Source organism: Capra hircus, chromosome 10 (genome assembly GCF_001704415.2).
Source record: "Capra hircus breed San Clemente chromosome 10, ASM170441v1, whole genome shotgun sequence".
In the NCBI taxonomy this organism is placed as follows: Eukaryota; Metazoa; Chordata; class Mammalia; order Artiodactyla; family Bovidae; genus Capra; species Capra hircus.
In genome coordinates this window covers 72615398-72632172 of record NC_030817.1, presented here as the reverse complement: position 1 = coordinate 72632172, position 16775 = coordinate 72615398, and the positions used below count along the sequence as shown (strand labels likewise).

Below are 16775 nucleotides of genomic sequence, written 5' to 3'. Positions count from 1 at the left end.
CAGACTCATGTCTTAACTGTAGAAAATTCTTAACCATTACCTCTTCTAAATTGCCACTCCCTCATTTTCCCTAAATCTCTTCTGAAACTTCTAATGGACCTTCTCATTCTAGCCTCTGTATCTCTTAACTGCCTTGTATGCTTCTGTTATTTGTTAATTTTCTCAGCTCTAAATCCCCATTCACTAATTCCCTCTTTAGCTGTGTCTAATCTATTCAACTTAACCACTGAGTTTTTAAATTTCAATGACTTTTATTTTCATTTTCCCCCAAACCTGCCCGTTTTTAGTGTCTTGTTTCTTATTCACATATTCTATTTCTTCTTTTATACTCATAGTAATTTTAAACATGATTTGACAGTATGTATATTATTTAATTACCTGTGGTTTTCTGAGGAGTATCTAATTCTGCTCTTTGTTGCTTTAACTAAATTTTGCTGTAATGTGCCCTGTAATTTGAGAGTCTGGACTCACATTCATCAAGGTTTTAGCTGTAGGATTTTTTTTTTTTTTTTGCAGTCTATATGGAATACATATCATTTCAGAGTATCTTTATGTTTGATTCTGCCAGATGTCCCACAGATATCATTGGCTTGCCACAGTTTTTAACAGTAATATCATGGGTATTATCTGATTACACAGTGAACTCCAAACCTATTCTTGACATTTTTCAGATAAGGAATCTGAGAATATGAGAGCCAATGATCTGTCCAAGATGATGGACTTATCTCTGTGATATATAGATCATACAGATCACACTCCAACTCCATCTCTTTAAACCAAATTTAAGGACTGTTCACTAATCCCCTGATTCTATTTTGGCAATTGTAGCAAATGCAATCTATATAATAACATGCCCCTCTGATGAGTTTTCTCAAGATTCAGTTCACTCTCCTATACCTAGACACCTTCTCCATGCCATCTCACTTTCCACTCTAGCAAGAGACCATCAATTATCTCTACTACAAACTCGAGAATTATTGTGTCTGGAGGCTGGCACAGAGAAAATGGCATTTTCACCCAGAAATTACATAAAAGTTCCAGGAAGGTAACAACCCACTTCATCAGTTATTAAAAGTCTTTCACTGTCATTGGTGCCTTAAATATGTTCTGCTGCTTTCTCCTTTAGTTTTCGCAATTCTCTTGGCATCTGATATTTGCTAGGGCCACAGCACTCTGGCTTTATCCTTGACTGTATATCAGCATCCACTTGATTTTTCTTGTTCTTCTTGAAACATGGCATGGTATGACGAAAAAGTGTATTAATCTAAGAGTCATATGGATCCAATTTCTAGCCTAAGTGCTCTCTATAAAATGAGGAAGATCTTACTGGAATTATTATGAGGACTAAATGAGATTAAGTATTTAATACGAATACAGTTCTTAAGATATAGCAGGTACTTCACTTACAAGTTAATTCATAGCTACAAACTTCAATTTTTCTCTGCAAAAAGAACACCTCAGCTCAGTCCAGACCAGTTCAGTCACTCAGTCATGTCTGATTCTTTGTGACCCCATGGAGTGCAGCAAGCCAGACCTCCCTGTCCATCACCAACTCCCGGAGTTTACCCAAACTCATGTCCATTGAGTTGGTGATGCCATCCGACCATCTCATCCTTTGTCATTCCATTCTCCTCCCACTCTCAATCTTTCCCAGCATCAGGGTCTTTTCAAATGAGTCAGTTCTTTGCATCAGGTGGCCAAATACTGGAGTTTTAGCTTCAGAATCAGTCCTTCCAATGAATATTCAGGACTGATCTCCTTTAGAATGGACTGGTTGGATCTCCTTGCAGTCCAAGGGATTCTCAAGAGTCTTCTCCAACACCACAGTTCAAAAGCATCAATTCTTTGCCACTCAGCTTTCTTCACAGTCCAACTCTCACATCCATACATGACTACTGGAAAAATCGTAGCCTTGACTAGACAGACCTTTGTTGGCATAGTAATATCTCTGCTTTTTAATATGCGGTCTAGGCTGGTCATAACTTTTCTCCCAAGGAGTAAGTGTCTTTTAATTTCATTGCTGCAGTCACCATCTGCAGTGATTTTGGAGCCCCCCCAAATAAAGTCTCTTACTATTTCCACTGTTTCCCCATCTATTTGCTATGAAGTGATAGAACTGGATGCTATGATCTTAGTTTTCTGAATGTTGAGCTTTAAGCCAACTTTTTCACTCTCCACTTTCACTTTCATCAAGAGGCTCCTTAGTTCTTCTTCACTTTCTGCCATAAGAGTGGTATCATCTGCATATCTGAGGTTATTGATATTTCTCCCAGCAATCTTTTTGAGTCTAGCTTGTGCTTCATCCAGCCCAGTGTTTCTCATGATGTACTCTGCATATAAGTTAAATAAGCAGGGTGACAAAATACAGCCTTGACATACTCCTTTCCCAATCTGGAACCAGTCTGTTGTTCCATGTCCAGTTCTAACTGTTGCTTCCTGACTTGCATACAGCATTCTCAGGAGGCAGGTCAGGTGGTCTGGTATTCCTATCTCTTGAAGAATTTTCTACAGTTTGTTGTGATCCATAGAGTCAAAGGCTTTGGCATAGCCAATAAAGCAGAAGTAGATGTTTTTCTGGAACGCTCTTGCTTTTTTGATGATCCACAGATGTTGGCAATTTGATCTCTGGTTCCTCTGCCTTTTCTAAAACCAGTTTGAACATCTGTAAGTTCACGGCTCATGTACTGTTGAAGTCGAGAGAATTTTGAGCATTACTTTACTAGCTTACTTTACTCACCTTAATTTTGAGGTGAGTGCAATTGTGTAGTAGTTTGAGCATTCTTTGGCATTGCCTTTCTTTGGGATTGGAATGAAAACTGACCTTTTCCAGTCCTGTGCCCACTGCTGAGTTTTCCAAATGTGCTGGCATATTGAGTGCAGCACTTTCACAGCATCATCTTTCAGGATTTGAAAGAGCTCTACTGGAATTTCATCACCTCCACTAGCTTTGTTTGTAGTGATGCTTCCTAAGGCCCACTTGACTTCGCATTCCAGGATGTCTGGCTCTAGGTGAGTGATCACACCATCATGATTATCTGGGTCATGAAGACCTGTTTTGTATAGTTCTTCTGTGTATTCTTGCCACCTCTTCTTAATATCTTCTGCTTCTGTTAGGCCCATACCATTTCTGTCCTTTATTGTTCCCATCTTTGCATGAAATGTTCCCTTGGTATCTCTCATTTTCTTGAAGTGATCGCTAGTCTTATGCCATTTTTGTGAGGATCAAGTCAGTTTATGAAGGGAGTTGTTGTTTTTCAGTCTCTAAGTAATGTCTGACTCTGCCACCCCTGGACTGCAGCACGTCAGGCTTCCCTGTCTTTCATTATCTCCTGGAGTTAGTCATTAAAACAGAGACTGACTTCTGATGCAGACTATACCCCAAGGGTGGAGAAGGCAATGGCACCCCACTCCAGTACTCTTGCCTGGAAAATCCCATGGATGGAGGAGCCTGGTGGGCTGCAGTCCATGGAGTCGCTGAGAGTTGGACATGACTCAGTGACTTCACTTTCACTTTTCACTTTCATGCATTGGAGAAGGAAATGGCAACCCATTCTAGTGTTCTTGCCTGGAGAATCCCAGGGACGGCGGAGCCTGGTGGGCTGCCGTCTATGGGATCGCACAGAGTCAGACACGACTGAAGCGACTTAGCAGCAGCAGCAGCATACCCCAAGGGAGGGTGCAGAAGTGGAAAAACCATGAGCTTTGGCATAAGACACTGGCATCCTAGCTCCACCAATTACTTAAATGCATTATTTTGAACAAATTACTTAACTGCTCTGATCTAAGTTTTTTTCCTTCACTATATGGAAAGTATAATATTGACTTTTTGCAGCATTGCTATGATTGCTCTATATATAAAATGTTCAACACTATGTCTGGCACAAGGTTCAATAAATGACAGATACTATCATCAACAACAATCTTGGCTTTTACTTCCAGTCTACTGGCCATACCTAGCTGTAATATAATCTAAATTACAATCTAAAAATCGCATATCCTCTTCTGCCTGAAATATCTGCAAGTGGTTTAGGTCGGGACAAGGTTGGTTTGGTCCTAATCAATAAGCTTGGAAGGAAAACAATGGTCACAGAATGCATTCCAGTTTACCCCCATTGTAACTAGAGGAGCCAAGTAAGAGTCCAGGAATTGCTCAGCACACACTGCATTAACTAGTGAGAAGCAATTCAAAACACAGTTACACTAACAATGGAACAACATCCTTGAAAACAAAAGACATCATACACATATTCCAAAATAAGCCAAACACAAAAATATGAACCTTCAAAAGCCTATAGTAATTATTTTCTTACCAACTCACCAACTCACAGACGTGTACAGAAAACCTAGTTAAAAGTTAAGTCATGTTGTCATCTTTAACTTGGTCAAAGTAAAGTCTTTGAACTCACCTAAATTCCAAGAGCATTATCTTTCGGATAGCAAACCTAAAAATATAAAAGTCAATAGTAAATATATTTAAATAGAGAATATAACATTTCTGAGTTACTAATACAGATGTATTGTGGAATCTTGTTTTAATACTGACTCATATATCAGAATAATTTTATCCAATAAAACACTGAAGAAAGCAAATTTTTCTTTTATATATTTTTATTTTGTTCAGGTTATTTATTTTTAAAAACTATCTAAGAATTATATCCTATTCATACAACAAACACAATTAGCACCATGACATATAAGGATATAATACACAAACTAATAAGCTGAATAGATTTAATCAAAACACAAGTGCTCATCAATATTCATAATATTGGATCACCAATATTATTGGATCACCATTGCCAAAAGCCAGTCTGCCTCAATTTCTTAAGTACTAATCTTCTTTCATTTAATAATAATCAAATGGAAACATTCTGCTGAAGTCATGCCTGCCTTCCTATATAAGGAACACAGATTTATATTACAGACATGTCATGTAGTCTTGATATTAAGTCTAAAATATTAGAAAATTGTAGAGACAGTATCAGATATTTCTGTATATTCTTTAAGAAACAGAAGTGTTTGTTTTATACAGATAAATGATCCTGTAGTTAGGGTATCTCTGCAGAGGTAGGTTCAAATGTCCACTAATTTAGCTTTATCATTTTGTATATTAGAAATAAAGAAGCCAGACCAGAACCATGCCACTGGATATAAGCTTCCAGCTTTGCAAATTAAACTTGCTGAGACAGGTAAAGAGCTTAACTAATGCTATATATATATATAAATATAAAAATAGGTCTAGAGACTAGACATGCCGGAAAATCTTTAAAGGACGAAAAGTTACAAGTAATAATGACAAATATTACTTATACAAAGTTTGTTAAAAGGCTGACAAGGACTTGACATGAACTTCTGAGCTATCTACTCCAGATTGATTATTACACAGATTAAAAGATCAAATAATATCTGTGAACAAAGGAAGCCAGCCACAAAAGACTATATATTATGTGGTTCCATTTTTTTTAAAGCTTAAAACCAAGCAAAATTAAACTACAGTATTCATGTTTGCATACTTACATATTTAAATGGTAAAGCAAAGGGCCATACCAGGGTTTCTAGGATGCTGACAATGTTGGTGGTGTTTTTTTTTTTTAACCTTGGTGGTGGTAAAATTCAGAAGGCTATACATTTCTGTACATTTTATGCAGTATCTGTTAATTTCATTGTAAAGAGGATTAAACATTTTTAATGAAAAGAAATCTAAACACTGGCAAAAGTAAACAGCTCTATAAGTTATCCTTGTTTCTTCAGTATAAAAATCACTTGGATGGATTCATAATTGGATTAACAATTAAATCACAGTGTATGGGTTAAGAGAGTCCTAAAGAGCAAATGGACCCTGTCCTATTTAAGAACAGAGTATTGGATAAGAACCAGAGAGCAAAGATTTAATAACTGGAGCAGCCTCTTTATCTACCTATGGTAAAATATATTGGGGTAGTTACTTAACTTCTCTGCACCTCAGTTTTCTCATCCATAAAAGGAAGATAATACTTAATGTGTCAGCTCACATGTGATACACCTTAAGGGAGGACTGCCTGGTCATTCAATCTAAAGTAGCAGTCTTTGTTGCTGTACCCTAATCCCACTTTAATTTATAGCACTCACGACCTGCTGACGCTATATCTGCATATGTTATCTGTCCAGGTAAGAATTAGAACATAAGCTCCATGAGTTAACACGAGACTTTATCTGCCATGTTCACTGATGTACCCTTAGCACTAGAATGGTGGCTGGTGCTCAAAGTAGGCTCAACCAAGTTCTCTATTCGTAACTCTACACCTAGATACCTAACTGCTTATTCTATATCTATAAGGCTCTTTAGTAGCTAGAATTCAACATTCCTATACCCAATCCCACCATCAACAACAGCCAAAGTCAGGAATGGCACCTGATCACCTAACTACCTTGGCCAAAAACTTTGCGGAGTCATCCCCGATTCCTCCCTTCCCACACTCATCACATCCAGCCACCAACCATCTCTTCATTTCCCTCTCTCTCAGACTGGTAACTCCTCTGTGTCTCAACTTCCCATGCTAACCCATGCAATTATTATCCTTAACCAGACTACAACAATATCCACCTAGCTAACTACCTGCCTCTTGCCCCCTCCAACAGGGAGCATTTTTAAAATACCACCAGCAGGCTTCGCTGGTTTCCTACTGCTCTTCGAATTTAAAGCAAACAAACCTTAAGATGGTCTTTGGTCCTGTTAGGACCAAAGGCTCTAGAATCAATCAGGCTCAAGAATCAATCATTAAAACAAAACAACTAACCTCTTATTTTGACACTGTGTTTATGTTTAGCAAAATTCACCTCCTCATTTCATGGAACACATGAAAAAATAAAATCTGCCATTTTATAAGCTCTATGACATTCATAACATGAATGTTTCCATTTCATACTAAAACAGTTAATTACCTTTTAAAATACTGGGCATATATGTCTATAGGTGCAAATATGGAAAAATGTCCAAGACGCAGTTTTAAAAAAAATCACAGGGGTAGGGAACTGGAAAAGATGTATATATAAATAAAGACACTGAGGGTTAAGGGTCAGGGAAGAAGATTTACTAAAACCCCCTTCTGGGTACTGTTCAAAATAATTTTTTATTACATATATAGCTTGTACAACATACTTATTTCATTGTTTGGTATTTAATTATCATGCATGTTTACTTTTCCAATTTTTAAATAATCTTTTAAAAAGATTTATCAGAAAATGGTAAAAAAATTGGTATTAATTGAACTGAAATCTTAAAATCTCTATGCTCAGTCTTCCTCACATTCCTTCAAAAAGAAAATAAACCCTAAAGAACTTAATCTCTCTAATCTGAGTCAAAAATTACAAGGCAAAGAAATATCTTATGACTCTTCAGCAGCTAGATATAATTTTTCTAGCTACCATCTCCCTGATGATCAAATCAAGAAAGAAAAGAAAGTTCCAAGTTTATAACTACATTTAGTTTAGAAGCTCAGATGAGATCCAAGTTAGAAACATCTAATCCCTATGTATAAAAATTAAACTCATTCCTACCTTGATTTGACAATTTCTTTCTCATATATATCTTCAATCACCTGTTGTTAAAAATATTAAAATGTTTAATATCTCAAATAATTTTTTTCAGACTCTGAGTTTTCAGTTACTGAGATTACATAACACAAGTTGTTTAGGAAAGCTCTCAAATATTACTTCTAGTGAAATAATACTTCAGAGATATTTTTTATAATCCCATTATATTCCTCAAAATGTAAAATAGCAAGAAAGCAAAGTAGTAGAAAAAATAAATATGTCTGCATAAAAATAATTATAGAAATAATTATTAAAATGATGTATTTATTTCATTTCTAGGGAAAACAAAAATTCACAAGAGCAGGATAATTTTTAAAACATAGTTTTAACAAGGAATACTAAATGGTAGCAGGCTTCATCGAAGAGTTTTAACAATGTGTTTTAAAAATCAGAAAGCAAACTGAAAGCACAAAGAAATAACAGAAACAAACGCCATTCTGTTTTCCAAATGCATGATAAAACCTCTGATTTCTATTTACTTGGGTTGGGGGGGGGGGGTAAGATGGTATAATCCCTAAGAATTCAGGTTCTGGAGTTGGAAGCCTGATTCAAACCAGCCACCTTCACTGCTGATGGCTACAACCTCTGCAAGTGCCTGAGTGCTCTAAGGCTGTTTCCCAGTATACAAAAAGGATCTAATTATACTATTAACTACCCCATGGGTTTGCTAAAAGATAACACACATAAAGAATTCAGCCCCCTCCCCAAAAAAAGAATTCAGCCCAGGTCCTTGCATATGGTGAGCCTTTAATAATAGTTAACAGTAGCTAAAGTAATAGTAGTGCTAGTGATGAGTAGGTTAAAAAAAAAGTTAAAATTATAAAATGCTTTAACATGGTATAATATAATTTTATGGTAACTATGATATCTTTTAATTGCTCAGAGTATATCTGTCAAATAAATGTTTGTGGATGGTAAAGGCAGGAAGATAATGAGGCAAGCAAATCTTGAATTTATATGTAATTTCTGTTTTTTTTCTGCTTTCTATTAAAATCTAAATTATTAAAAAATAATAAAATGAAGGGTATAATCTTCTTTAAATACCAAGTTAAAATAAATTTTTTCTAAACAGGCATACACAGCTTCATCTAGAATTATCTCTAGTATTAACTAAAATGATCTAAATATAAATTTAATCTCTAAAAATCTTGATCTAATTAGGTTCAACTCAATCTAGTAGTGTCATCAAGATAATTTTGTTATCAATGAAAAATGACTCTAGGAACCCCCAGACCCAACATATACAAATAACATAAAGTAAGATAAAGCAACCTGGCCAATAATTAAGAGTAACTAATGTATGTCAAGTTTAATATCTTCCTAATGAACAAAATGGGATTGCTGGCAAAACAAATATATTTATAGATAAAACATTTAAGCTCAAATAATAAGAAATTTGGGGTTCAGTTTTACTAAGAGTGCCTAAAGTATCACAATTCAATTTATAATGGCAAAGCTTTATATCAGTCTTTACTACACATTAAGTGGCATGCAATATGTCAGCTCTATTTCATGTAAGGACCTCTTTTTAAGAACCTATTTCAGTAAGAATTAATCCTACGTTTAGGCTTTTTTTCTTTTCAATTATTCTAAACTGTGTCACATGAATCCTAAGACCATTCTCTAATTGAATATGACTGGCCCCACGCCTCTGATCCTCTACACTAAACAAGTCACCCCTCTTCTACCATTATTACAGATATTTATTGAAGTTCATCAACCAGAAAACAATAGATTCTATCCTAGGTGAACTGTCAAAAAAACTGTAGGAAAACTGCTGTATATTTACAAAGATATTCATTACATGGTCATCTAATAATGATAAATCAAAAACAATCTAAGAATCTATGAACAGGAAAATCCACACACACTTTTTAAAAGCTTAAAGGAAACAGAGCAAATGATAGAGGTTATCACTGAGAAATGATCTTTTATTCTCACATGCGTAGCCTCTGTATGTTTCAAATTTTCTCTTATGAGTAATCACTAGTTTAGAAAACCATTCATTTTAACTTTAAAAAAGGTGAAAAGCTTTTGATGAGTCAGCTCTTGAAAAAGAGATACAAAGAGCATACTTATTCAAAAAGGATGCTGCAAATCAAAAATACTTACCTTTATATCAAAGGGTGACTTTTTCTTGATATGGGGTGCCCAATATTTACATGCTAACTGCAAAAGTAAACAGTATAAATAGTAAGTCATATATTCATACGGCTGTAGAGCTAAAAGACCAAGATCAGTCAGTAACAAGCACTTCTGGCACAGGGCCACGTTAGGTAAGAGTCATTTACCTACTAAGGGGACTACATGGGCTTGTAGACCAGTTAGCATCTTTGGCCACAATCCAGTGAATGTCAGTAATGCCCTGCATGGCAACCTGCTACTGGGATTTTAAAAACAAAACAAGACATACTTTCCTAGTTACCCCTAGGGGAAAGTTAATAACCACAGTCAAACATCTTCAGCATAGAGCTAAGGAAACACAGGTTTAGAAAAATTAAATGAGCTGCCCACGATAAAATGTTCACAAGTGAGCCAGTACTAAACACCAGATTCAAAGTCCTCAGGAATGTTGATCTGCAAAACAATAAATCGTTACGTGATTAGCACACACTCAGGAGGACTTCTTTGGTGGCACAATGGTAAAGAATCCGCCTGCCAATGCAGAAGTCAGTCGGTTTAGTCGCTCAGTCATGTCTAATTCTTTGCGAACCCATGGACTGCAGCACACCAGGCCTCCCTGTCCATCACCAACTCCCGGAGCTTGCTCAAACCCATGTCCATCAAGTCAGTGATGCCATCCAACCATCTCATCCTCTGTCGTCCTTTCTCCTCCTGCCTTCAATTTTTCCCAGCATCAGGGTCTTTTCTAATAAGTCAGTTCTTGAATCAGGTGGCCAAAGGCTCCAATGCAGGAGATTAGGTTTCAATTCTTTCATCAGAAAAATCCCCTGGAGAAGGAAATGGCAACCCACTCCAGTATTCTTGCCTGGGAAATCCCACGGGTACAGAGCCTGGCGGGCTCAGTCTATAGGGTCACAAAAGAGACAGACATGACTTAAGAGACTAAACAACAATAACAGTAGTCTATTAAGTGGAGAGCATTATGTCTCAAAAGAAACAATGTACGTACTTTAAGAAAACTTTATTGCTAAAAAATGCTTATCATTAAAGAAGTGAGATCACAGAATTCAGATATCTGGTCTTCTTTATAATTAAATTTCAACCTCTACACCTCATTCACTCAATAATCATTAGAAAGCACCTTCTCTGGTCAGGTGCACCAGGTGCTCAGAAATAATAGAGGAGGAAGGGCAGGGAAATGTACTGTCCCTACGTACTCTCTGTCCCCACCTCTGCCATCCTTCCTTTCACGAGTTCACGCTCCTGGCTTCTTTACATACACACCATAAGGCATCTGCACTTGCGTCTCCCCATACTGTTTGCCTGCTCTTCCCCAACTGGCTCCTTTTTTGGCATTCAGGTCTTAGGTCAAAATCACCTCAGAGAGGACTTTCCTGACTGCTTTTATACACTCCACCTGCTCTGTCACAATGCCGTTTCATTTTCCTGATAGCAACGATCACTGTCTGAAACTACGCTGTTCATTTACTGACTCGTCTCTAAACTGTAAGCTCCCTGAGGGGAGGAAACTAATACTTTCTCCCAAAAATTTCAAGTATATGTGAAAAGAAGGTTCTAATCGAGTCTGGAGCTATGACAAACCTAAAGGGAAGTCGCTCGGTCGAGTCTGACTCTTTGCGACCTCATGGACTATAGCCCACCAGGCTCCTCCATCCATGGGATTATCCAGGCAAGAATACTGGAGTGGGTTGCCATTTCCTTCTCCAGGGGCTCTTCCTGACCCCGGGATTGAACCCAGGTCTCCCACATTGCAGGCAGACACTTTAACCTCTGAGCCACCAGGGAACCCCATGACAAACCTAAACAGCATCTTAAAAAGCAGAGACATCACTTGGCTGACAAAAATCCGTATAGTCAAAGCTATGGATTTTCCAGGAGTCATGTATAGAAGTGAGAGTTGGACCATAAAGGCTGAAAGCCCAAGAACTGTTGCTTTTGAATTGTGGTCCTGGAGACGACTCTTGAGATCCCTTGGACAGCAAGGAGATCCAACTGGTCAATCCTAAAGGAAATCAATCTTGAATATTCACTGGAAGGACTGATGCTAAAGCTGAAGCTCCAATACTCTGGCCACCTGATGCGAAGAGCTGACTCACTGGAAGACTCTAATGCTGGCAAAGACTGAAGGCAGGGGGAGAAGGGGTGACAAGAGGATGAGATGGTTGGATGGCATCAGCGACTCACAAGGGAGACAGTGAAGGACAGGGAAGCCTGGTGTGCTGCAGTTCATGGGGTTGCAAAGAGTTGCACAGAACTTAGCAACTGAACAACCATAACAATCTAGTCTAAGTTATCCACAAAAACCTCTCCAAATTGATGTAGATTGATGACAACAAATTAACCATATAAGAAAAGGGTGGGAGGAGCAGAGAGGATTAGGATTCTAAGTAGAGGGAACAATGTTGAAAGGCCAGGAGGTGAAAGATAACACAGCACAATTAAGTGCAGTTGAGTATGGCTAAAACACAATTAGAAAAGGGGAAATAACCGACAAAACTGGATATAAGCACAGGCTAGATTATAAAACACGTTGGATGATTCCAGTCATTATCCTAAGGGCAATTAGAACTCATTAGAAATTGTAAGAAGATAAGTGAGGTGATCAGATTTGTACTTGGGTAAAATCACTCTGACAATATGAAAAATGAGCTCGAGGAGAGCAAGTGGAAAGACAGGAACACAGGTTAGGATACCTAGGTTCAGGAAGAAAACCATGGAAACCTGGCTTAAGGCACAGAAAGCAGATAGATTTAAGAGACATTTAGAATGTAGCAAAGTGCAGGCTAGGAAAAGAAGGACCCAAAGTGACTCCTATGCTTCTGCCTTGGCAAATCTGCTGAGCCAGCGCACAGGGAAGAAAGAAGTTGGTGAGTAGTAAGTTCTACCTTGAGCTACTTGCACTGTTAGTCAATACCTCAAACAACAAATAAGGATTAGGAATGTTGCTAAGAGCTACCAGGCTTGTATTTCCCTGTTCAAAGCCAACCGCGGTTCACAATAAAACACAGTAACGGGTTCTAGAGGAACATTCACGCATTAGCGTCGGAGACTGCTCTTCCTAGACCCATTTATTTGAAGCAAGTCTCTTGTCTGATTCTCATCGCTCCGCTCAAAGATCGAGGTTACTTTAAGGATAAGAATAAACCTATCCCTCCTTCAACACTCAGTTCAGCATCACCTCTGCTACGGAATCTTGCCAGTCTCAGGTAGACTGGGGTGTTCCTTCTGCGACTTCATCGCTCCAGCGACAAACTCTAGCATAAAAGCTTTCTTTTCATGTTTCTGTATCCCCAGGAATGTGAACTCCTCAGGGCAGAGCCTCTTTAACCATGGTTTCCCCAAGAGCTAGTACGGTGGCTGGCACACAGCACATACACTTTAGTAAAAAGATTTGAGCCTCCTGGATGCTCCCTTCCCGAGGAAAATTCCACCCCCTGGCCTCAGAGTCCTCATCCCTTCACACACACCAGACTCGCCCTAGCCCACCTGGGTCACGAACTCTGCGTTGATCTGGGACACCGTAGGGGCCACGATTTTCTTGGGCTGAGCAGGGGCCGTCATGGCAGCACTCTCCCCGCTCCAATGGAAAAGAAAGGACCGCTCCGAGCAGCGGTGAATCTGATGAACTTCCCCGAAGAGGCGATTGCAGCTGCCTAATTCCAAGATGCAAAAATTCTGCGGGGCAGAATATCCTCAAGGTTTACAGTCTCACTGGGAACGCGTACCGCAGCTTGTACATTCTTCGGGAAGCGGAACACAACAAGGCCGGAAGTGCATGCAAGGTGTCGGCTCTGAGCTAGAGAAGCAAGAGCTTCGCTCTCTTCCGCTTCTGCCCCCTAGTGGGAAACCGGCAGAAAAACGCCAGCGAGACTGGATTGATGTCTCAGTGAGTGGCCTGATAGACGGTGTTGGTGGAGGTTTTGTTGTTAGCGTTGGGGAGGAAGAGGGAGACTTGGGATTCTTTCAACCCTAAAAAAAAAAAAAAATGTAGTAGTGAAAAAAAAAATAAGACGGGGAGGCAAGGCTTGATTTTAACTTTTTAAACAGATTCATGGAAATATAAATTAGTCTATAATGAACTGCACATATTTTGTGTGAAATTTGATCTTTCTTTCATAGGCACACATCTGTGAAGCCATTACCGAAGTCATAATAAGAAGTATATCCAGTGTCTCTAAAAGTTTCCTACTACTCCTGTGCGATCCATTCTTGTCTCTCTTCTACCCATCCACGGGGTAGAAGTGGTCTTTTTGTCACTATGCGTGCTAAGCCGCTTCAGTCATGTCCGACTCTTTGCGACCTCATGGACTGCAGCCCACCAGGCTCCTCTGTCCATGGGATTTCCCAGGCAAGAGTACTGGAGTGGGTTGCCGTTTCCTTCTCCAGGGGATCTTCCCGACTCAGGAATTGAACCTGGGTCTCCTGCATTCCAGGCAGACGCTTTAACCTCTGAGCCACCAGGGAAGCCCTAGAAAAAGATATGTACTATATCATTTCATTTTTGTAAAATCCTACTAAAAGTATATTAACCTACAGATTAATATATAGTGTATATGAATCTATAATCTATTGATCTTAAGTATATTCATCTGTAGGTTAGTATACTTTTAATATAATTTTACAAATATGAAATAATATAGTATGTACATTTTTCTTTCTTTTTTTCACTCAACATAATGATTTTTATTATTTATCTATCTTATTGGCTGAGCTGGGTCTTTGTTGCTGTGTTTGGGCTTTCCCTAGTTGTGGTAAGCAGAGGCTATTCTTTTTTGCAGTGCACAGGCTTCTCTTTGTAGAGGCTTCTCTTGTTTCAGAGCACAGACTCCAGGCACACGAGCTTCAGTAGTTGCAGCATCTGGGCTCAGTAGCTGTGACTGGAAAGCCCTAGAGCATGGGATCAGTGGTTGTGGTGCATAGGCTTAGCTGCTCCAGAGCACGTGGAATCTCCCTGGACCAGGAATTGAACCAGTGGCCCCTGAATTGGCAGGTGGATTCTCATCCACTGTACCACCAGGGAAGTCCAACATAATTATTTTGAGGTTCATCCATGTTGATGCATGTATTAATAGTTCATTTCTTTTTATGGCTGCTGGGGCTGCTGCTAAGTGGCTTCAGTCGTGTCCAACTCTGTGCGACCCCATAGACGGCAACCCATCAGGCTCCACCGTCCCTGGGATTCTCCAGGCAAGAACACTGGAGTGGGTTGCCATTTCCTTCTCCAGTGCATGAAAGTGAAAAGTGAAAGTGAAGTCATTGAGTCATGTCCAACTCTCAGGGACCCCATGGATTGCAGCCTACCAGGCTCCTCCGTCTTATGGACATACCACTATTTGTTAACCTACACATCTATGGATGAGCATTTGAATTGTTTCCAGTTCTTGACTATTCCAAATAATGCACTAAGAGCATTCTTAATGTAGATGTGTGTTTCCCTTTCTCAAGTAAATACATCGGAGTGGAATAGTTGGGTCATATGGTAGGTGTATGCTTAAATTTTAAGAAACTGACTATTTTCCAAAGTAGTTGTACTATTTATATTCACAACAGCAGTGTATGAGAGTTCCAGTTCCACTTCTTTCTCATCCACACTTGGTATAGTCTTTTTAATTTTTACCATTTTAATAGTTATGTGGCATATCTCATTGTAACTTTAATTTGTATTACCCTAATGACTAATGATGTTGAGTGTCCCTGTGCTTCTTTGCCATTCATGATTGTGGAATCCTCTATGCAAATCATTTGCCCAATTTTTAAATTGAATTGCTAGTTTTATCATTGAGTTTGAACGCATACTTCTACCACTCCCAAATCCATTCAAAAATTAAACATGTGTCTCTAGTAAACCTTGCCTGGATTACCATAGGCAAGAAACTGGTAATGCAGTTGGCTCTAGGGAGAAAGTACCGGGAGAGGGAAGAACAGGAGCACGGGAAGTCTTATTTTACATTTTATACCCTTTTGAAACATTTGAATTTGGTAATATCTATAGCCTGTTTGAGAATAAACAGTTGAGAAAGATAACAAAAGTGTCTGTAAATATGAAAATTAAATATGGAGTGCTTTTCTTCTCCTAATTTCTATGGTATAAAATTTGTTTTTAGAACTAAAGATGATTTGCATGATCATAATTTTAAATGCAACAGATTTTGAATACATAAAGTATCTAATTACACTTTAATCACAAATAAAGCCTATAAAACAAAAGGTAAAATAAGATTTTCTGAATAGCTTTTATGATGAGTGTTGAAAGGTAGATACGATTTTGACAAACATCAGGGAGTGGCCTCAACACATTAAAAAGCAAACTCATTCCAAGAGTGAATGAAAGGCTCTAAATGAAAATAGAGATTTACAGATAATATAAGAGCTTGTAATGATGACTCCATTCATTTCCTTCTTTATATATTCAGTATACATCTGAGAATGTAACAACATCAGATACTGTTTTATACTATATTTTTAAAACACAAAATCATGCCTTCTCTTGCTTTCCAGAAACATGTATTGCTAACAATAGTTTAACTCAATGGTTCTCAAAGTGTAGTTTCAATACAGCAATAACATAACTTGTGTAAGTGTAAATTTTCAGGCCCAGGCCCAAATACTAAATCAGAAACTCTGAGGGTGCAGCTCATCAATCTCTGTTTTTAACAAGCCCTCTAGGAGATTCCAGTGCACACTAAAGTTTGAAAACCACTAATCAACAGGGACAATTAACATAGTTAAGAAGAAAAAGCAGTGGGAGCACTGGAAATGCAGTGCTAGGGTAAATCAAAAAGCCTTCCAGAGGAAGCAGTGTTAAAGTTCAAACATCGAAGAATGAATAGAAGCTAGTCAATACAGATGTAAAATATTACATGTCCCATGTTGTTTAATAACACCACTGAACCACTTTTCTTTTTCAGTTTAGTTCTTTTTTTCCTCCAATAGAATTCTGTTTCTCTAATGGAATAGTACTAATAGAATTCCAGCAGTTAGCCCTGAAATTCTAACCCCTCCTAACTGACAATAAGAGAAACCTCAAGAAGAAAGGAATTAAGCGTGTTCTTTCACTG

At 38.3% G+C, this 16775-nt stretch overlaps 1 protein-coding gene and 1 non-coding gene across 3 annotated transcripts in view; both read right to left on the bottom strand.

Annotated features, from left to right (window-relative positions):
• The window catches only part of AQR (aquarius intron-binding spliceosomal factor), an 87949-nt gene extending 74475 nt beyond the window's left edge, over window positions 1-13474 (bottom strand). The window contains exons 1-4 of one of the 2 annotated variants that reach the window (XM_005685465.3): window positions 13204-13474; window positions 9685-9741; window positions 7537-7577; window positions 4407-4442 (exon numbers count right to left, since the gene is read on the bottom strand). In XM_005685465.3, the coding sequence (XP_005685522.1) occupies window positions 4407-4442; window positions 7537-7577; window positions 9685-9741; window positions 13204-13278 (209 nt within the window). In that variant the 5' untranslated portion in view covers window positions 13279-13474. The remainder of the gene's footprint in view (window positions 1-4406; window positions 4443-7536; window positions 7578-9684; window positions 9742-13203) is intronic. The other variant, XM_018054496.1, reaches the window with a different exon arrangement.
• On the bottom strand, window positions 14109-14181 carry TRNAS-GGA. Its single transcript has one exon. It is a non-coding gene; the product is annotated as a tRNA-Ser (tRNA).